At 38.8% G+C, this 23,490-nt stretch overlaps 1 protein-coding gene and 1 long non-coding RNA gene across 2 annotated transcripts; both read left to right on the forward strand.

Moving 5' to 3' along the window:
• Positions 1–1,970: 1,970 nt before the first annotated feature.
• LOC108902234 (uncharacterized) lies at positions 1,971–2,251 on the forward strand. The gene is made up of 2 exons (XR_001964036.2): positions 1,971–2,010; positions 2,110–2,251. It is a non-coding gene; the product is annotated as an uncharacterized LOC108902234 (long non-coding RNA).
• A 2,039-nt stretch (positions 2,252–4,290) lies between these two features.
• LOC108902233 (VPS9 domain-containing protein 1-like) lies at positions 4,291–23,474 on the forward strand. The gene is given in 12 exon segments (XM_018703997.1): positions 4,291–4,299; positions 5,263–5,415; positions 7,887–7,959; positions 14,163–14,369; positions 14,439–14,637; positions 15,147–15,258; positions 19,600–19,662; positions 20,982–21,034; positions 21,656–21,710; positions 21,712–21,744; positions 21,994–22,079; positions 23,363–23,474. Coding segments are annotated over 12 exon segments (1,155 nt in total).
• Positions 23,475–23,490: the final 16 nt, after the last annotated feature.

Below are 23,490 nucleotides of genomic sequence, written 5' to 3' on the forward strand. Positions count from 1 at the left end.
ATGTCTATATAATGAGCACTAACCACATGTTGAGCCAGCGTTTGTCAGAGCACAAAACAGAAAGAATGAAGAGAATAAGTCAACAGGCATTAAGTATTTTTCAAAGAAATGTGACAATGTACTCTCTATGACTATGATATCAAATAACATTTTCAGCCCAAACTCTGATGTTATGGATTTTTCTGCAGGGTCAGTGTTGCCAAGGGTAAATCTGCGTAAACCAGAGTGTCGACTGGGCACAAGGAGCTTACAATCAGCACAGACTCATCTAGGACCAACAGCGATTTTATGCAACTGTGGGTGTTAACCATTTTAATGATGATGATTTTCATGATCCCATGAACCTCTGCTTCATACTTAATCATTACATTTTCATTTTAGAATGTAGTAACATATGCATTAATGAAACAAAAATAAAAAATAAATATGCACAGATTCTGTCTGTAAGTGTTGTATATTGTTTAATCAAGCTGAGATCTGTTACAGTTTGTGACATATTTACATACAGCCTACAGTTTTTTTTAAATTGCCAGTGGGTCCAGGAAGTGTTTAACTTTTGTTTTTAACTTTTCATATCTTACAATGAACACTGTAAACCCGAATAAGTTCAGAAAACTCAAAATTTTTGTTGTAACTGATCACATAAGAACTTTTAAATTATGCTTATAATATTTTTGAGTTACACTACTTACTCAAAAAATGTGTTCAGTTGATTTAATCTATATTCTAAGTTCAACATATTTTTTAAAATTCCCATAACTTAATATTTATGTCTTCTTCATACTTAAATGATTTGATAGAATGATACTTATAAAAAACTAAATTGCATGGACTTGAAAAAAATCAACTGTACACAATGTATTACATCAATAGTATCTACTCAAAATATTACACCTTATGAACTCAAAATATTTACCACTTGCCAACTTAAAATGATTGTGCAAGAGAAACATCATCCATGCAATAAAAGGTTCTTGACTAAAGTGTTCCTGTCAGAATTCCAATTATTTATTAGGGTATAAAACAGCACCTTAAAACATACCTTTTAAAAAGGCATTACCAACTGCCAACTCCAAGTGTAACACCTGGAGTCAAACATTTTTTTTACAAATATAAATTTTAGCAGCCTATTTTGAATCATTGAGGATGAACAAACTTTCCCCTTCTCTGCACTGTATTTTCTCAAATTAAAAAAAATGTGCAAATGAGGAAAATTAAAAACATACCAAATAAAACAGAATAAAATACAATGAATAAAAGAAAATATAATATAAATAAATAACTGAATTGCCACTAACAATGAGGGCATATTGATCAATGAGGTCAAGGAGGCAGTACAATAAAATAAACAAAAAATGTACCTCTCATTCTAAACTTATAAAAAGCCCACTGAGCATACTGTTACGGCCTCAAAAAAGTGCAAAAGTGCTTTCGACATTTTAACAGACATGTCTATAATATCAGACACATCTAAGAATGAACAACAGAACAACATAGCTGTAATAATGTTGCTGACATGAATCACTGTTATGATGGCCCTTTAGCGGCTGGATTTGCAGTAGTGGATGATGAACAAGCCAAGGATTCAAAGGACTTCAACGTGCAGTTTATTTACAACAACCTCAGTGACATAACTAGAACAATGGAACTAGTCAGCCAACAGCAACACAGTTAGATGGAACTGGCGCCTTTTATACTGTGTCCCTGGTGGACTACCTTGCATCATACCATTGACAGGTATGCTCCATTTCTGTTCCCAAGTGAAATTATTCCATCAGGACGTAATTTCTAATTTTAGCAAAATATTTACGATGGTGTTTTCCTGTCATTCACCTCCCAACAAACATAAACCCCAAAAACACAATTACATTCAATATATTCAACATACAAATTCACCCAGATCCCCTCTACCTAATCAGCCACTTGGTCCCTCCCGGAACGTTCTTTACCCTGTTCGTACGCCGGGGACTTCTTTCGGCCGAACACGGGAGCAGACACAAGATCGGACCGGTAAGTGTTTCCCTAACAATTTCCTTGTATTGACCACCTTTTTCTCACTAAAATAGACATCGTGCCATCGGACCCTAACCGAACTCCCCTCTCTTCCAGGTAGAGCCCAGCGCCGGTCACCCGATACCTGTATTGTGACATGTTCAATACATATGCCATGTAACCAATCTACCCTTACTACTCAAGATGCAAATATCCTGTACAACGCTCTGTGAATAATAAAGTGCAAAATGTCGCTGTTCATGTTTGTAGTCATTTGGTACAAGTAAAATCGTCATACTCTCCCCCACTATACAATATTTACAAGCCAAGGCCGACAGTCACTGGTAACGAAGCGCCCTTCGTTACAATCACATTTATGCATTCCTGCACTCAGCAGGCATTTCTCACCTTGTTTATTGTTTTAACAAATCATTTTTCAGGGAGAGTAGGCATGGTTTCAATGGTTTGTTATCTTTCAGACACATCAACACTTTCTGGAACACTGGAAGTGCACAAAGAGCCAGAGTGCGTCGCATGTTGATGTCATGTTCTTCCTAGATTGAGAAAAAAGAAAAATCATTATAGAAATATTTTGCCAGCATACCCAGTCCATGTCACTGGTATAACAATGTAATGCTTCACTTATGTTACAAATAGTAATCTATCTTCAGCAGGATGATTGACTACTATCAAGGCATCACAAAACAATTACAAGTTTTTTGTAATCTGTAATGACAACACATTATATGATCAGCATTGTCCCCATGGAAAAGTCAAACATAAACTTACCTCCAAGTCATAAATTCTCAGCATCTCTCGGAGTGCTTCTGCTCCCTTTCCAGTCCTTGAGGACTTCTGTCAATACAGTGCAACTAGTTTTGGTGTGTATCGGTCAAGTTCACAGTAAAACTGGCTGTGTAGATTCACGTTTGTAATTCGATGGAACTCTGCAAACACCTGTACACATATAAATATTTATTCTGCCTGTATCATTATGAAACCGTGACAAATGAGCTTTGACTGCATTAAATGACTGGAAAGTACAAATGCAGTCACTGTACCGACATGGTAGAGGGCTGACTCTTGAGAAGTGGTTATGGTGCAATTGATAATGCCTAAATAACTTTGCACATGTGTCCAAGGATACAGAGCACAACTTGCACTTCCAATCCATTTACTTTGAGGTCACACAAATCCTGCAGGGAGAGAATAAACAAATGTAATTTATTTCCAAATCATGATGAACTTAATAATCAAATGGTGTTTTTAAATAAACAAATACTTTACTCACCTGTTGCCCAGAATGACAAACTTCTCATATCCAACCGCTCTATGGTACTGTAACATAACAGAGAGCACAAACAGTTTAATGTTGCTTAAGGTGTAACGTAAATGATTATGTATAGTATGTATTATTTTCTCAATCCCTTATTGGCGAGGGCAACTCCGTTAGACAATCCTTCTCAACATATTCTGATTTTTTTGCAATGTCTAATAATAAAAAATAAACTTTCACATATGCAGCAATTGCTTTTATTAAAACATTTCACCAATATTTGAAACAAGTCGTCCTCTGCATATTTTTCAAGGCAAAGCACAGCTCTTTCCACGGGCCTTACGTTGATGACAGCAACGAAGTAACGTTAGCAACCTGGGCCGAGTAACGTTTACAGTGAAGAAGAGGACCTGCACTGTCTAGTGTAACTTTTTATTGACAGAGAATCAATCCTGCAAATATCTTTCTCTAAAAAATAAAAATCTAAAAGTTAATGAAAATTTCTTTATTTAAGTCACAAAACACCCACTCACTTAATTAGGGTCTCGTAACTGCTTCATTAGTTCACAGTGTATCAGCTAAAGCACCCACAGTGAGTTAGGAATAAGAAAAAAGAAAAATATGTTTGTGGGACCAAACTTTAAGTAAAGGCCATAACCATTTCTGCCTAAGCCTGTTTTTGATTTACCCTACCATTTCCCTATTGTCTATCTCTCTGAGGTGTGGCCTATATAACAACTGCTGTAACACTTATATTTATCAATGTAACAGCAAGTAATAACAACAAGAAGCCTATAATGTCTCAGTCTTAAGTACGACTTACTTGAAATTTTGCACAATTCAGCTCCAATACCTGAAAAATCATAGTCATCATGAAGTCAGGACTTTATTGTATCATTGTGTGTTTTCATACAGCTCAGAGCCCAGATACAGCTGTGAAATATCCATCTATCCATCCAGATTGTTATCAGCACAAAGTTCAAAATCTAGAATCTGTGATGGTATGGGGTGTATTAGTGCCCATGGTATTGGTAACTTGCACATCTGTGAAGGCACCATTAATGCTGAGAGGTACAGAAAGGTTTTGGACTAACATATGCCTCCATCCAGACAACATCTTTTTCAGGGACATCCCTGCTTATTTCAGCAACACAATGCCAAGTCACATTCTGCACAAATTACAACAACATGGCTGCACAGTAAAAGAGTGCAAGTACTAGACTGGCCTGCCTGCAGTCCAGACCTGCTATTCATTAAAAATCTGTGGCGCTTTTTGTCAATTTCAATTGTCAATGTTATTTCTATAGCACATTTAAAAACAACAAGGTTGACCAAAGTGCTTTACAAATGAGAGAAGATTAAGAAAGAATTAAAGAAACAAAATAAAAGCATAGATCAATAAAATAAAATAAGACTAAAAACAGGCTAAAACAAAAAGACACCACAACATAAAATAATCTGATGGGAGTCAAGCTGAACTCAAATTAAAACCCAAGGTAAAAAGGTGGGTTTTAAGATGTGATTTTTGAAGTGCAAAATATGACAACAGACTGTTGAGTAACTTAAGATGTACATCAAGTAAGAATGGGAAAGAATTTCACTTTCGCAACTTCAGCAATTAGTGTCTGCAGTTCCAGATGCTTACTGAATGTTGTTAAAAGACAAGGTGATGAAACACAGTAAACATGCTCCACTCCCAACTTCAGAAATGTGAGTTTATTTCAAAACAAACAAACAAACAAAAACAATCACGTTTATCAGTTTGAACATTAAATACCTTGTCTTTGTGCTGTATTCAGTTGACTATAGGCTGGTATGGAGAAGCAAATCACTGGATTCTGTTTTTATTCACATATTACATAGCGTCCCATACTTTTTTGGAATGGGGATTTATAGTTTGTAGTTTGAGTCCCGCCGAGACTTGACTGCCACTCCCGTACAGTAGGGGACAGTATACACTTTTACAGTGTGTTTACTTTCTGCCATGACTGAAGACGCAGAAGAAAAAGGAGGGGTGGGGGGAGGGAAAAAGAGGACAGGACCCGGACATTACTATGGCCACAGCTGACAGTGGCGTGAAACCTCTTCAAAATGCCATGAAAATGGCCAAAGTAGCGATCCAGCTGGACGGAGGGAGCAGACATGAGGTAGAGACAGTTTCCTGTGGTGACAGTAGAGATGTAAATAGACGGAGGCTGTGAGCGGGTTAACTAGCTAGCCTGTCACTTCAGCTCCGGGTTATAACCTACACACACTTTATGGACCAGACAAGACTAAGGACGCTTTAAGTATTATTATTCTTCGTCATTAAATACACGAACCACTAACTTTATCCTTTTTACTGACAGCTCATTGTTCATGTAGCTAATGTTATTTATATGATTTTAGACGTAAGTTTGCTTATTCCTCCAAAAACACGAGATATTCATCACTTTAACCGTGAGACTAATTAATCTGAATAACAAGCACTGTACTTTTATTTTTGAACTATTTCAGTAACGTCAGGTCACATTTGTATGGAAGCTGTGACGAAAAAAATAAAACATCCTGTATCACAAGTTTGTCATTAATTAGAGAAAACCTCGACCAGACTTCTCATTTTAAATACTTTTTTTAAAAAATCGCAGTGGTGGAAACAGTCCTCCTGAGCTGTAAAGAGTGAGAGACATGGTTATTGCCGGTTTGAAACACACTTTCAAGTTTGTTAAAACTATTTTATTTATGAAAGCAAGAAGGAGCTACTTCGGTACTTTTTCCATCTAGGCTACATTGGACCAGGTCTAGATTATATCCGTTGTACCTAGACTAGATTTGTAAAAATTGGATTAAATTACCACAGACAAGCGAAAGACTCTTTAAAATACAGTTTCAGATTTGTGAAACTTAATTTCTCTTCTTGAAAATGAAACAAACAAACAAACCCCAAACCATTAATTAGTGAAATAGTAGCAAGTCTTGATGAAATAGTTGTTATTATTACTACTAAAACTAATGACCAAGTCCTTTATCACCAAATGGAATTTCATATAAAACAGAAAAAAACTACCTAATTGATAAAATAAATCATAATTTATATCCTGTTCCAGGTCGTGGGGGGCCAGAACAGATCCCATTATTGGTTTGGCAACAGGCACTATATACAGACAGACAGATTGAATTAACTTGTACAGTTTAGGAAATGAATGCTGAAATGACCAAATCTGGCACTGAGACAAAATTCAGCAAGCAACAAATTGAATCTTGACATTGTGTCATGTTCTTGGTGTCACAGCTGAAGCCAGGAAACAGCAGGATGGTACCCAAAATGCAGATTCATAATCAGACAGATTGAGTGAAGATATTTTAATCACAAAAAGCAGGCTTACAGGGAGGAACAGGGAGCAAGTGCAAAACAGGTAATAGACAACTAAACCTAAAACTGGTATAGTCCCAGGTTGATCAGTCCATGAGGTGCAGGTGGTAAAAGCTGTCGAGCTAATGATTGGTTAAAGGTTTGAGGATGAGTGGGGTAGACAGGTGGATGGGAGGTGAGGGAAGAAGACAGGAGCTGAGGCCATGGATCATGACCCTTGGGTTATGAATCTAATTATTTCCGTATAAGTGAGTATGTCTAACAATTAAGATTAAGATAGACTTTATTTATCATACTTGTGAGAAATTCACTCATTACAGCAACAGTGAGAACAAACTCAAAATACAATATTAAAAAGACAGATGGATAAACATGGATTAAATTAGTGCAAAAGCAGCATAAAACTCTGTAATAAACATAAATGTGCAGTTTCTATTACAGAAAAAGGTGATGATCAGTGAGGTAGGTAAAAAGTATGTGCAAAAAAGTAACCAGAAATGGAGTCCAGAGTGCAGGTTTATTGTTGAGTCAGACTAGTGTTGTACAGTGTGATGTACAGGGCTTTTGGAATAAATGACCTGCGGTAGCGCTCCTTCTTACACCGTTGATGCAGCAGTCTGTTGCTGAAGGAGCTGCTCAGGTCACCCACAGTCTCATGCAGGGGGTGGGAGGGGTTGTCAGCTGTCAGATGTCAGCTTGGCCAACATCCTCCTCCCACCCACATGCTCAGTGGAGTCTAGAGAGCAGTCCAGGACAGAGCCGGCCCGTCTTACCAGCCTATTCAGTCTCTTCCTGTCCCTCTCTGAGGATCCACTACACCAACAGACCACTGCATAAAAGTTGGCAGAAGTCACCTCAGAGTCATAAAAGGTCCTTGGCAGTGGCCTGCACACACCAAAGGACCTCAGTCTTCTCAGTATGTGGAGATGACTCTGGCCCTTCTTGTACAGGGTGTTGGTGTTGTGAGACCAGTCCAATTTATTGTTGAGGTAAACACCCAGGTATTTGTACTCCTCCACGACCTCAATGTCCAAACCATGGATGTTTACTGGTGCAGTGTGAGGTGACCACCTCCTTTGTCTTGCTGGGGTTGATGTGCAATAAACAAATAAGCATGACACTGATGTGACATTATCTCTGTACAAACAACCACTGAATTGATTGATGAATTGCATAATATTGATAATGATCTCTGTGTGAATCTTGCATTATTTACTGTCCAGCTTGAAAATAAAAGGATTTGACATGTTTGTGGTCTCTCTGCAGGAAGCTTACTGTGAATACCTCCGGACCATCAACTATATATCCCATGCACTTTTGGAGGAAGCCGGGACACAAAGTAAGATGTGAGAAAAGGCATATGACAATATGATGTTAGATATATATACTGAGATGCAGAAAGATGTATGTTGGGGTCAACTAGGTATTACTGGCTATCAAATTAGTAAAAATATTAATATTAAGTAACTAATTATTATACAAAAAGTAGGATTTAATTTGCATGAAATCCACCTCGGGGCACCAGATAGCCAGTTCATTAAATCAGTCTCATGAACTATACTAATTATTAATTTGGAACCTTACTTAATAATTAAGTTAATAACTACAACCAAAATTACCATATCAATAGTTAGTAAAAGTAAAAGTCGTTCTGCAGCGTAGAGGTTGGTAATACTCACTTTGGGCAACATTAAAAAGACCAGCACACTATTCAGTGTTCAAACATGTTTATTTGAACAAATACTAAATGAAATGACAAAACACAAACTCTAACCTAATCTACAAACTCTATATACGTGTGTGTGTGTGTGTGTGTGTGTGTGTGTGTGTGTGTGTGTGTGTGTGTGTGTGTGTGTGTCTGTCTCTCTCTCTCTCTGGAAACAATGGCAAAATGGCTGACTTAAGCCATGGCTTAAAACAAAGGAACTACAACCAAGATGGCGGAACCAAAGGGAGGTTAACAATGAAGCATTCCTTTGTCTAAGGCGAAGTCAGAAGGTGTCAGAGAAAGAGACAGGTTAGCAGTTGCATGCAAGACAGTGAGGTGTACCTACATGTGTGTAAATGCTAACGACCAGTAATCTGACTATAAACAGACAGAACAACAGTGCACAAATAATATGCTGAACTAAATCAACACTGGAATAATTGAAAGTCATATGCTTAGCCAAGCAGTGCTATGCAAGTTAAGGTAAAGGCCCAATTGTGTTACCAAGTCCAGGGGGAAAAAGAAGATGCGTTTGGTGTGCTGCTAGCAATGTCCTGTTGTGCTGATGAAGTCCAGTAAACTGCAGTTGTCCTGGCTGTGTAGTTCCAGTGTCGTCATCCTTTGTTCTTCTTGCAGAGTTAGGTGGTTGAGGCTAACTCTCCTCTGTGCTGTGGTATGGTTCCTTTTTTTGAACCCAGTTGGCAGACCTCGTGTCGTACCTGTGTTTGATCATAAATCTCTTTTTGGTAGGCTCTCGCGTTGCTACCAAAGTTCAGTCCAGTGCAGGCCTATGTTTCAGGAAGGCCTCATGGAGGTCAGAGAGCAGAAGTGACAAAAGCAGAGCTCAACTCCTTATGTGAGGAGCTGGCTGAGAAGACAGAGAGACTTCTCTTTAGAAGACCCAAGACAACTCCTGAGACTGCCCAACTGACAGGTGACATCACAGAATTTGGCCATGCAGTGACCTATTGCAGCTGGAGTTGGAGGTTTCACACTTAGGTGTGAAAAGGTGAAGGACGCTGCAAGACTGAGTTCAATGGCTTTCCTTTGTCTGTAGAACAAAAGGAACTATTTGGTCTCATCCTCCATTTTGAATGGGCTGAGTCCCAACATGTAGCAGCAAGTTAAACAATTGCTGTTTTCATCTGATAAAGTCAGATTTTATTTAAAAATGTATCAAACTGCTATTGAGAGCACAGTAACAGTTGAGCCTGCCTCATTATCTGGTAAGAACTGTTACATCAGTAGAGACATTGGTTTTTATTTATGTCTCTCAGCTACTTTATGCGTTTACTGTGATCATGTGAAATCCTTTGGTTTCTCATTTTATTTTGTGTAAACTCACCAAAACCAAATGTCCTATCACCCAAATTCAAGTGGCAATTAAGTATTGACACTAAAGAAAGCAGAGTATATACAACATAATGTGGTCAGACCACACACTACAGGCATCTGGTATCGTTAACATTGGTGTGCTGTGGGTTTTTAATTTTACTGACATGGGCATATTCATATTGAATTAAATAACAGGAAATTCTCAGCCCTTTGCCAACATCTAGTACGGACCAATTGAAACTAAAACGTAAGAATGAATTTCAAGCAAATAGACATTATGTTCACTCACTTCACATGCTTGTAAAATCTCACTGCTGGGTCATTTTGCAGATTTATCTTTCTGTCTTTTCTTAAAGTTGGGTTTTACAAGTGGTTTGAAATGTTTTGGAATACCAAGTAAGAGTAACGACCTGAGGTCTGTACTACAAAGGGAGTTTAACCTACTCTGATTTAACTCGGGGTTATCAGTGAAAGTCGGGGTTGACAAACCCTGACTGCCTCGGTCTGTGTTAAACGGTACTACAACGGTGGTTCAAATGTCGGTAAATTGAGTCGGTGTTAACATAATCGGAGTCAGTGCGTGTTCATAAAACAGGAGTGCACTGTATCTCTCAGATGAAGAGGACACGTTAATTCTGTGGATTTACTGAGGAATTTAAATTCAATTCAATTCAATTTTATTTATATAGCGCCATATCACAACAACAGTCATCTCAAGGCACTTTTCATATAGAGCAGGTCTAGACCGTACTCTTTAAAATAGGTATTTACAGAGAGAGACCCAACAAATCCCACCAAGAGCAAGCACTAGGCGACAGTGGCAAGGAAAAACTTCCTTTTAAGAGGCAGAAACCTCGAGCAGAACCGGACTCAGGGTGGGCGGCCATCTGCCTCGACCGGTTGGGTTAAGAAGGAGAGAGAGGGGGAGAGGGGGGGAGAGGGGGTAGAGAATAGCGAAAGAAGGACATAGCATAACACAGGTTCCATATCAGATGTAAGATGAGGCCAGTAATACAGCAGTAGTAATGATAGTAGTGATAATTAAAGTATTAACTGCTAACACAGCAATACAACTAATAGCAGTATAAGTAATTTCTAATTCTAGCAGCAGGTGTTGAGTGGAGTTGTAGGAGCAGCAGGAGACTTGTCATCACAGATCAGACTCTACAGCTCCAGAGGCAGAAATACCTGCAGAAAGAGACAGAAGACGAGAGAGAGACGGAAGAGCACAATACTACAGGAAAGGGGAGATACTGAGTTAGTAACATGTAACATGGGATATGAATCCATATTGAGTGGAGAGAGAGAGAGAGAGAGAGAGAGAGAGAGAGAGAGAGAGGAGCTCAGTGCATCATGGGAGACCTCCCGGCAGTCTAGGCCTATAGCAGCATAACTAAGGGATGGTTCAAGCCTGAGCCAACCCTAACTATAAGCTTTATCAAAGAGGAAAGTTTTAAGCCGACTCTTAAAGGTACAGAGGGTGTCTGCCTCCTGGACCGAAACTGGGAGAAGGTTCCACAGTAGAGGAGCCTGATAACTGAAGGCTCTGCCTCCCATTCTACTCTTGGAAACTCTGGGAACCACCAGTAAACCAGCATTTTGGGAGTGCAGAGTCCTGGTGGGATTGTAGGGGACTATGAGATCTTTAAGGTAAGATGGAGCCTGACCATTAAGGGCTTTGTATGTGAGGAGGAGGATTTTGAATTCTACTCTGGATTTGACTGGGAGCCAATGTAGAGAGGCTAACACAGGAGAAATGTGATCTCTTTTCCTAGTTCCTGTCAGTAGTCGTGCTGCAGCATTTTGAATCAGCTGCAGAGTCTTTAGAGACTTGTTGGGGCAGCCTGATAATAATGAATTACAGTAGTCCAGCCTAGAAGTAACAAATGCATGGACTAGTTTTTCTGCATCTTTTTGGGACAGAAAATGTCTAATTTTGGCGATGTTACGCAGATGAAAGAAGGCAGTCCTAGAAGTTTGTTTTATGTGTGAGTTAAAGGACAAATCCTGATCAAAGATGACTCCCAGATTCTTTACAGTGGAGCTGGGAGCCAGGGCAATGCCGTCTAGTGGAGCTACATCATTAGAAAGTTTGTTTCTGATGTGTTCAGGACCAATTATAATGATTTCAGTTTTATCTGAATTTAGTAGTAAGAAGTTGCTTGTCATCCAGATTTTAATGTCCCTAAGACAAGCTTGGAGTTTGGCTAGATGATTGGTTTCATTAGGTTCCATTGACAGATAAAGCTGTGTATCATCTGCATAACAATGGAAATTTATGGAGTGTTTCCTGATAATATTGCCCAAGGGAAGCATATACAGAGTGAAGAGGATTGGTCCAAGCACTGACCCTTGTGGAACTCCATGTCTAACTTTTGTGTACATGGAGGAGTAGTTGTTAACATGTACAAACTGAAGCCTATCAGATAGATAGGACTTAAACCAGTTTAGTGCCGTTCCTTTAATGCCAATAAAGTGCTCCAGTCTCTGTAAAAGGATGTGATGGTCAATTGTATCAAAAGCAGCACTGAGATCTAACAAGACAAGTACAGAAACAAGTCCGTTGTCTGATGCTATCAGAAGGTCGTTCGTAACTTTTACAAGTGCTGTCTCTGTGCTATGATACAGCCTAAATCCTGACTGAAAAACCTCAAATAAACTATTGTCCTGTAGAAAGTCGCACAACTGTTTTGCAACTGCTTTTTCCGGGATCTTAGAAAGAAAGGGGAGGTTAGATATAGGTCTGTAGTTGGTTAATACATCTGGATCTAGAGTGGGCTTTTTTAGAAGAGGTTTGATTACAGCTGTTTTATACGACTGCGGAACATAACCTGTTAACAAGGACAGATTTAACATATCTAATACAGGACTGCAAATTAAGGGCAGAGCTTCCTTAAGCAGCCTAGTTGGGATGGGGTCAAGAGACATATGAAGTCGAAAGTGATTAAGAAGTGGTCTGATAGAATGGGATTCTGTGGGAAGACTGTTACATGTTCAATGTCAATACCATAAGCTAAAACAAGGTCGAGAGTGTGACTGAAACAGTGAGTGGGTTTATTTACACACTGAGAGAAGCCAATACAGTCTAGTAAAGAGGAAAAAGCAGAGCTAAGGCTGTCATTGTTGACATCAACATGAATATTGAAGTCGCCTACAATAATAACTTTATCTGTTTTAAGAACCAAACTCGACAGGAACTCTGAAAATTCAGATAAGAAATCAGAGTATGGACCAGGAGGACGGTACACTACAACAAATAGAATTGGCTTTAATGTTTTCCACCTTGGGTGGGACAGACTAAGAACAAGACTTTCAAATGAATTATAATTGAGTTTAGGTTTAGAGTTAATTAATAAAGTGGAGTTGAAAATGGCTGCGACTCCACCTCCACGGCCAGTGTCTCTGGGAATGTGAGTATTAATATGACTGGGGGGGGTTGATTCATTCAGGCTAACATACTCATCCTGACACAGCCAGGTTTCAGTTTCAGAGACTCTTAACGACACAATGTAAAACCCCGGCTGCCAAGAAAGCCAGGGAGACTTGTCACATGTAATATCAGATGTAAGGACACAGACACGTGGGTCACATGTCTGAAAATGACATGTGACCCACGTGTTAATGATGAACACTCAGGCTATATATGTATGAATGTAATGCTGTTATGTTCAGTATGAACTTCATGTTAACAGTATTTCAGCCTCAGTGGAAACTCAACCTGGATAAAATAGAAACGGGTAAAACCTATCCACCTTTCGTAGTACAGGTTAATCGGGAAGTTACACCTGACGTCACCAAGTTACTGAAGTTACCCTGATAAGCCAGTAACCTCGCTTCGTAGTACAGGCCTCAGGCAGCTTACTATGTCACTGTTACCTACATTTAAAAAGAAATCAATAATATTGACCTATTGACTTTTACTTGTTACTCACTCTCTCTGGTTTCGTTGCAACACTCAGTCTGTCTCTTTCATAATGTGCCCACTGTTTTGAACTGACAGGAAGTGAGCAGGATTGGAAAACAAAACAAAATGTTTCTTATTAAAAAAAAAAAAAACAGGGAATGAGCAAGAGAAAAAGATATACACGTATATAAAGTTTATAGTTTAATTAAGTTTAAGTCTATTATGCATAGATAGACATGATATATGGTGTATACATTATTATACATATTGTATACATGTAATGAAATCATGCACATATGCCAGATGATCATATTATATACTGCTCTTGATGATCTCAGATGAAATTTATAAAAAAGAGAAACATCTCTGATGTTGCTGTCAGTGGATTGGCAGATGGGACCAAACAAGAGTTAATCATTCTAACCAGACTTGAACTAATCAACCTGAATATAGTGCTTGATCATTGGCACACATGTGACTCAGATCTTAAATCCCATGTGATGACCTTCATGTAGTATTCATGTACCTGCATTAGCTGAATCATCCAGCAGTACCTCTCATAACTTTTTCTGTCTTCTCTTTCTTTCTGTCGCAGCCTCTGAGGAGAGGGAGATGGTAGCGGTGGAGCGGATGTTGAGACTGGCTGAGCAGTGCCTGGAGCGAGCCAAGTCATTTATAGAGAGGAACCGCCCTGATCCCCCTGACTTCTCTTCCTCTGCCTCTGCGTCCTCTTCCTGTTCACCTGGCCAATCAGAACCCCATCAGTCTGCTGTCCTCCCAATCACCACTGCTGCAAACACTGGTGAATACGCCCCTCTAGTCATCTCTGAAACATAACATTCAACCACTGCTAACTTGAATTCTGCTTTAGGGGTTTCTCTCTGCTTGACCTCTGCTGTCACTGTCCCTCCATCTGGTGTTCCTGTTGACACAGGGTGTGAAGCAACCAGCCCAGCAAAGACTGGTCACCGCAGGGTGATGTCAGATGGTGGCGGGGAGCTCTCCCCTTTTCTGCCCCCTGAAGTCTTCCAGAGACTTCAAACAGTAGAGTCACAGGGCACAAGCAAAAAGTAAGGAGCTGTTTTTATTAAGGAAGGCAAATATTGTTCCATTCAACACAGCAAGGATAACAGAGAAGAACAAGAACCAGTCAGAATACCTTTTAGAACAATACATTTTGAACTGACCAACAGATCTAAACATCAGACAGATTCTTACACTCTTTAATGTCACATTTTATACATGTGGTTAGAGATAAATGAAAAAAACAAAACAATCAAATTTAATAGTCTTGCTTCTTCTCACTGCTGTCTTTGTGCTCAGTTCTCCTTATCCCTAAGGATATTTTGCATAAACAATATTAGATTGAATTTGCAGAACCATCTTCTTCATCACCATCTGTGAATGTTGTTGGTGCTTGTATGAGCTTTTTATCGGAATATCGTCCATGCTGATTTTAAATATTCAGCACTCTGTAAACAAGAGTTTAAACTGATAATAATGGTCTGACACACCCCCTAAGTAACATGTTGCCTGTGTATATTTTGTTTGTGTTTATGCATGCATGTGTGTGCTGTAGGGAGCTGACACCCATTGAACAAGCTTCACGTTTGAACCAGAAGTTAAAAGCCGATTATGAAGCTCGTCTAGCAAGGCTGACACCTGGTCAGGCCTACCAAAAGACATCTTTGGTGAGTGTGTGTGTGTTTTAGAGTAAAGGATGTAGGAATAAGTGTCATTTATTTGTTTTAATGATATAAGAACTGTTAAGTGACTTTTAGTTTGCATAAGGACTGAAATGAGACTTTTCAAATATGAAGAAGAGGTTTGAGTTTTTATATATTTGTGGACCAGGAGTGGTAGATTCTGTTTTATGCTCTCAGCAGGCAAAACTAATTCAGTCCAATTCGACAGCCCTAATTTAATTAATCTAATTAATTGATTCTCCTTCATGAAGGTTGTAATGTTCAGTTTTTATCCAAACAATTTTAGAGAGTTGTTGATTCAACTTTATTGAACACACCCATTAAATATTCACAGTGCTGGTGAAAAGTGAAACCTTGGATTTAATTACTGGTTGAACCTCAGTCCAGCTCTCCCAGTAACTGTGGATCAAATCAATGTTCAGTAGGAAGTTTCTTCCTACTGAGCTGGTTCAGCTCAGACATATTCTCAGGATGTCTGGTGTGAACATCTCTCTGAGCTCAGTCCGCAGCATCTCTGTTGGGTTCAGGTCTGGACTCTGACTACAGAAGGTGGACTTTCTTAGTCTGAAGTCTGTAGCAGATTTACTGTGATGTTCAGGGTCATTGTCCTGCTGATCTTCAGCTGGTGGACATTATCCTGGAGGATACACTGAGAAACTCAGGAATTTATTTTCACCCCGATGATGGTGAGCTGTTCAGACCCAGAGGTAGCAAAGACCCAGTTCATGATGCTCCCTCCACCCTGCTTCACTACTGGGATGATGTTTTCATGTTGGTTTGCAGAACCTTTTCTACACCACACACAATGCTGACTCATGAACATCTCTGAGATGTTCACATCTCTGAGATGTTCATGAATCCAATTATGTTTTGGGGTTTTTCGAGTCTCAGGTGATTGCTGTTGCACCATCTGACTAAGCTCTCTATCAGTCTGGGGTCATCTTAGTTTGAAGAGTAGTCACAGAACTAAATCATCTCTATTTGTAGAGAGTTTGTCAAACTGTGAACTGATGAATATCTGAAGTCCTTTAGATGATTTTGTTATCTTTTCAAGCAGATCAGCAGATTCTAAGTCTTCTAAGATTATTGTTTGCTACGGCCTGGATGACTGAAACAACCACTGTCATATCAAAAGGTTTGACTTTTTTCCACAAACATACGCAGCCCCTTCATCAGTGTGTTTCTCCTTAGTCCAAAGGAAAAGCTCAATTCTGATTCTTTAAATTTGATATACTAAACAGGTGTGGTGTAAACCCTGCCTCCTCTGTGATGCAATTAGTTAATAAAGAAAGTATTTAAAACCACGATAGCGCTCTGTAAAGCAAAAATAATTCCCAGCCTCTTTAAACGACATTCTGCGTGGTCTTATTTTGAACTATTTATGGTACTTCCTGTCTGTTATTTACGTCAGGTTGGTATCCTGGTAGTTGATGATAGGTGAATACCTGAGAGGGGGCGGGCTGTGTGGAGTTCTCCTCACCACATGTATTATTTAAGGAAAGATAACGCCACAGCTGAAAAACACAAAAACGTTCTCTGCTCGTCGGTTTCATTTCTTTGGTGAAAAAGGTCATTATCTGCAGACAGAAACACGATGGTAAGCGAGATGCCACATTTAACCTGTAGCTTGGTCAGACGTTTTATTTATCACCATCGTTATTCTAACTCATTTCTTCTGATATCCATTCTGTGTTGGACATTTTTTAAAGTAACGTGAACTTATCGTTTAGATACGGAAAATGTTTCGGTGTCAAGTGGAGCTCCGAGCGTACTGGAGAAAACTAAAGGCGTTTGTAAAGGTAAAGTTACAAGAGCTATTTAATTGACACTGCGGGGAGTTAACGTTACACATACATTCAGAGACGTCAGGAGCTGTGCGTCGGTCAGCAGGGAGCTAACAGCAGCTCTCGGTATTATCTTGTCGGTTCACTGTAACCGCCAGCCAGAAAAAAATGTTTTTTTTTTTTTTTTTAAAAAAAGTATAATGAATTAAAAGATGTGTTCACGGTGAGTTTTTATTTTTTTATTTTCTATGGTATATCCGTGTAGTGAACAGCAGGAAAGCCGTTCCTTTACTGAAATTGGGCAATTATAATTTGTTAGTTTAGCATTTGGCTTTTAGCCATAACATTTTTGTTTCAATAAATAAAATGAATAAACCTCAGACCATCTTACAGGGAAGGTCTTTGGGTCTTACAGGACTCATTTCAGTCAACCAGGCAGTAGTTAGAGTATCACACAATCACACAAATTACTGTAGATGCAAAATGAATTATGGACAAATAAAACACAAAACTACGCCACAGTGCACTGACTTGAACTGCCAGGCTTTGGGCCAGTACAACAAAAACTGCACTTGCATTACACTTTTCATCTGATAGGATAAAACTCTTTACCATGCTTTACTCTGACAGATGCAGACACCTAACATGGTGAACCTACAGGACACACACTTGAGTCCAGTGTCTTGGCTCAGATACCATCCTCACCGTTTGTTTTATTTTTAAATTTTTTTACATGCAAAAAGGTCCCAGGCCAGATCCAAACCCAGTACCATGTAGTTATGTGACAGTGGTGTAACCGTTTTGCCACCACAGTGCTCCACCATGTCTACAATCTTTTATCCACACACTGTTGAATATTTCCCACAATTATAAATGAACATTTCAGTCAGATGGAGCTCAGACATGAACTCTTTCCTCTTTGCTTTGGCAGCAGAAACAGTCTGACATTACTGTCAGTGTTTATCTGCATCACATATTCACTCAGAATAAATCACCATCAGACTAAAGAGCAAAAATACTCAGTAAGTAAAAAGCATTTATGTATTTATTCACAATAAATCCTCAACCTGACTGATAACTGGAAATTATTTCTAGTGTTTCTATTCTAGTCATGTGATCATATTGTTCACATTTCTCCTTGTTAAATGTCATTTATGGACGTCGCTAGAACTTAAACGACCTGCAGCTATCAGCGTTACTTGTCATGTAATAGGTACACCTACTCATGGTTCTGCCAACGCTGCTTTTAACTAACAACTCCACCTCTTTCACACGAACACGCCCGGGAAATCCTGGGTTGACTTAACATGTTGATAAGCAGCATCGTAAGACCACTTAGCCAGACTGTGACTGTAAAGATATCCTGGGTATGTTGAACTTCTTTTATAGCACAGCCCTCAGCTCATTTAACCAACCAACCATTCAAACTAACTAACCATTCAACACAAAATAAACTAATTACACCAAACTCCTTTGGATAACTGCCTATGTACTGTGTATGGCAGTGTAGTTTGGGTTCATGGTGCTGAATGGTCCCAGCAGTGATGGTAAACCAAATCCTAAACTTTGTCACACAATACTCCTGAGTGTTTAACACTATGTAGGGTTGTGATACTTTCATTTCCATGGCTGACAGTCAGTTTGGTTACATGTAAAAGCTGAGTAGGTGGGAGAGGGTGAAAGCATTTGTCAGTGACCTTAGAGAGCATATGGCTATTTTCTGGATGTACCAGAAAAGGTATGCATGTATGTCTGTGAAGGTTTTCAGTATGCATGTATGTAAATGTATGTACCAGTGTCAACTAAATTCAAATCAAACTCTCAAAAATACCAGTAGACAGGACACTGAATAAAATTGTCCCAGAGGATAAAGTGTAGTGCGTATCATTGAATAACTGCTACAAATGTTTTATTTACCTTAAACAGACTGATGTCTAGCTTTAGGAACACCAACCTCCTCTTGCTCCCGAGAAGTGTGCTTGCTAAGCTAGTAGCCATTTTGAGAAGTCAGACAGATGCACATTACTGGGTCTCAGGAGGATAACTTCATTCACAGTTATGTTTATGTTGTCTGGACATTTGTTTGTGATGCTAACTGCTCTGACAGATACCACCACAGATGTCATGCAGATCTTTGTTATGATGGTATAAATGTTGACTGTTGTATCTGTCCTTGTTGCAGGAACATGGTGATGGCTCATTTTTAGTGATTTAAGATGAAGCATGTTTATTTATGTTTGTTTAGACATGTTGTAGAGACTTCAGATGGGAGTTGGGATGGGCCAGGACATAATGGCTGCAATTTTCAGACTTAATTTTTTTCATCTAGTATGTTGAAACTTGGTATCTGACCCCTTGCTTGTCCTGATAATATTTACAAACTGGCTGTAATTTAATTTACAGCTTTATATTTGTGCTGAAATTAATGGGATATATCTCTGTATAAACTATTCACATCTTGATACAACACATGATTTTTCCTTGGTAATAGTTGATTTCATGAATGCATGTAATTAACTTCTCCTCCTCTGTTGCAATGCAGACACTCTCTCTCCAGCGGCAGATGATGGAGAACCTCATCATAGCCAAGGCCCGTCAGGATGCTGTATCCTTCTACGATTTTGATTTGATTCCATTCAGGAACCAGTGATTGATATGAGACAATATCATATGCTGATTTAACACTCACTTCCATTAAAATCAAATCACAAATGGCAACTAAAATATCATTTGACATTTTTATTTCTGAGCTCATTTAAGTGAAAAACAATCTTCTCTTTTAATAAAATAGATAAATCCTGTTCACTATGAGGTACCACATTTTAATATATTGAGCTTTAAGTTTTTCACATTCTATAAAGAAAAACTGAGAGAACATTAGATTCCTGTTTGTAAAATTAAAGCAGGGTTTTGTGTAAACCTGAGTATTTTATCTCAAAGTGGCATGGCTTAAACACAGCATGCACTTTGTCAGTTGACCTGTCCTTTCTCCAAAATCCAAAATGTTTCCAGACTGCTGATTTATTCTCCATTTCAAAGGAAAGGTGTGTCTTACAAATGATTATGTTGTGATGGACTGTGATATTATACGTCATGGTAGTGTTGGGTTAGTGAAGAAACGCTGTTCAGGCTGTTATGTTGAAGTACTGTTATTCCAGGTTTAATAAATATGTTTCCAGCTTAGAGGCGGTGAAGCCTGTCTGTCATGTTAGCTACCTGTAATCAACTGGGAGCTGGATTTGGAGGAGAGCTTTGGGTCCTCCCACAAAAAAGGGCTGAAAGTGAGTCAATGTAGGTAGTTCGGAGTTTTTGTTATTTTTGTCAGTGTTGGCCACACAGGAGCCAACAGTAGCCTGTGTTATTGTGTGACGAAACCAGCTGATCTCTCCGTGCTTCCTTTTTTATGATGTCTGATCAATGTTTTCAGTTTGGATTGATATTATTGGATTGTTGATCACTGAATCGATGTATATCGATGTATCATTACACCCCTACTGTTCTAGTCTATTAGCTACCAGACTATCATTAACATGCAAAAAATCAGGGCCGTAGTTGTTATTATAGTTTTGAGAGAATAACTTAGATCAGACTCTGTCTTTATTGGTTCAAAGAAGGACCACTCCTCATCCTTACCTGCTCTGAACACATTTCCACCTCTGTGTTCTTTAACTAATGAATTATTCAGTATTCCATTATTGAATGGGTATTTTTCAGTAAGGTTATGGATGACCTTGTGACCACAGTTTGCAAAAATGATTGTATTTGTCTGTGGTATATAGATGTACAGAATGTAGTTACCATTTCCATCAGGGGCTGTATTTATAACATATGCCTGATTTAAATTCAAAGGCATCATCACTTATAGCTGTTTGATGTGAGGACTGCAATGTTTGGAGGTTTCCTTAATGTTTGTTGTAACATTAGCTCCAGCGGAAGATGGAGGAGAGAAGACTTAGGCTACAGGAAGAGGCTAACAGGTACACCATGGTTGTCCACAAACACAATTGATTAGGTTAATTCTTTTTTTAGCCTCTCGCTTCTTTCTTTGATCACATTAAAAATGAGTTGTATCTGAGTATAAGTGCTTTTTTTTTTTTTTACATGCCACCAAAAGCTGCTTCCCCCCTTAGATCAGAAAGCAGCTAAACTTACTTGCTGCTGTGACAACATTTGAAGCTTGACATGTGGCTGACTTGACTGAATCAGATTAAGTAAGACCTAAATGTTTACTTAATAGACACGTTGAAGGCTACAAATGTTGCGTATAGTATATTCACTCCTCAAAAGACCACACCAGAGTATAATTTGTGTTTCATGTACCCTGTTTCAGGATCAGTTCCTTCTAGCATCTTTTAAACTTTGAAAACTGATGTACTTACCCACCAGTCCTCCAACAGTTGTCTGAAAGGCTCCCTATAGTGCCTGTGGCTTTATCCATTTGTGTTGTTATCTCAGGGTAAAGCTCTCAGTAAATCCTTGGAAAGGTTTAGTCAATTTTGGAAATCATTTAGAGCTACACAGTTGATGACTCTTGACATTCATGCATTCTAAGGTTTGTAAGTTCTGTGTAAATGTTTTCCTGTGTTTTGTTATTACAGGAGATTTGCAGCATCTGGTGCAATGACTGCAGAGGAGCAAGAGCAGCGAACTCTCCTATACCAGCGTACTAGAGTATGAACAAGACCATGTAAGTTTGTGAGTGATCGTATAAACACATGAAATGATAATGACAGTTTACCAGAGCTCAGTGTGATCTGTTGGTTGGTCTATCAGGACATTTTGGGGTCTTCACTATCTGACCAGTATGAAATGGTACTGGTACTGAAATGGCTGAAATGCAAACAACTCTGTGTTCATATGAAGCTCTTTCAGTTAATAAGAGATGTTTCATAATAATGAATTAACCAATCAGATTTGTCATGAATTGTCTCTTTAGGATTGGCCCAAACTGTGGAAAGCCAACATGAAGGAGAATCCAAATGATGTTACATTAGTGTCACGTCTAGTCTCCTACCTGCTCAGGTAACTGACTGCAACACAAGCCTTTTAAAAACCAAAACCAGATCCCTGAACCACCTCAGCTGGCTTCTTTCAATGTGAAGGAGTAGTGGCTCTACACTGAGCTCCCTCCGAATGTCTGTGCTCCTCACCCTATCACTAAGGTTAAGCCCAGACACCTTCCCAGATCTCCTTACCATAGGTAAGGGTTGGAATGTAGATGTAGATGAATGGTAAATTGAGTAAATTCAGCTCCCTCTTCAATACAACGGTCCGGTACAGCGACCACATTACTGCTGACACTGCACCAATCCACCTGTCAATCTCTAGCTCTATTGTACTCTCACCCATGAACAAGACTCATCCCAAGATACTTAAACTCCTTCTCTTGTGGCAGCAACTCTTCCCCATAATTATCACAATGTAATTTTTATGTTGAGATATAAAATGATAATGTGATTTTTTTTTTTTAATAAATAAATATAACATGGTGGATAAATGTTCAGTATAATAAATTTACATGCACAGAAAAGAATCGCAAACTCATGTCACGGTAATAGAGGTCTGATTGCATGAGTTAAGTTTTATATTAGTTGTTCTGAATGTTCTACATTGGCTTTGTGAAATGTTCCACTGTTAATTGTTTGCTATGTTCTGAAAAGTAAAAGTACATTAAAGTTATGTTTAAAATCACAGTTAGCTCTCTGCTTTCTGCAACTTTCACTCAGGAGCAAAAAATCAGCCTTTAAATTTATTAGAAATAATTATTTGACATTGAGATAATTATCGATATCAACTCACATGGACAAAGATGTTATCATGATAAAAAATTTCATATCACCCAATCCTAACATCCATGATTATATGATCATCATATTTACTCATTCAGCTCTGCTTATATTTTCAAACTAATCTCAATGATAGCTGAACAGCAGATTTTTTTAGATGTGTTTAAAAGGTTCACTCACTCTGACTTGGTTGTATTGAATCATAGGTGTTTGTGTTCCCCCTCCATTATCTTTACAGACAGAGAATGTGTTTATTTACATTAAGTATGTGTGCAATGCTCTTACAAAACGATGGTGCACCCTGTGGATTCCTCTTAAAGTTGAAGCCATAATGTAGATGTAGACAAATCCACATTTCTATTTGTTCTCATTGTATTATTTGTCTGGTCCTAGTTGCCCTGAGTTGATCTGATTGCAACTTGAATAGCTGCTGGATGCTGTCATGGTTAACTTTGTAACAGGACATTCAACATTTTCATGCCAGATGAGGACTGACTAACATTTGTATTGTGTCTTCAGCCAGTCTGACCACCCTGTGGTGAAGCTGCTGAGGAAACACCAGTACCGGGTTTACAACAGACTCTATCCTATGATTAGCAAAAGCCTCCCCAGAGTCCTAACCTGCTGCTGAGACCCTCTTGCAGCAC

The sequence above is a fragment of the Lates calcarifer genome, unplaced genomic scaffold (genome assembly GCF_001640805.2).
Source record: "Lates calcarifer isolate ASB-BC8 unplaced genomic scaffold, TLL_Latcal_v3 _unitig_4795_quiver_1711, whole genome shotgun sequence".
Lineage (NCBI taxonomy): Eukaryota > Metazoa > Chordata > Actinopteri > Centropomidae > Lates > Lates calcarifer.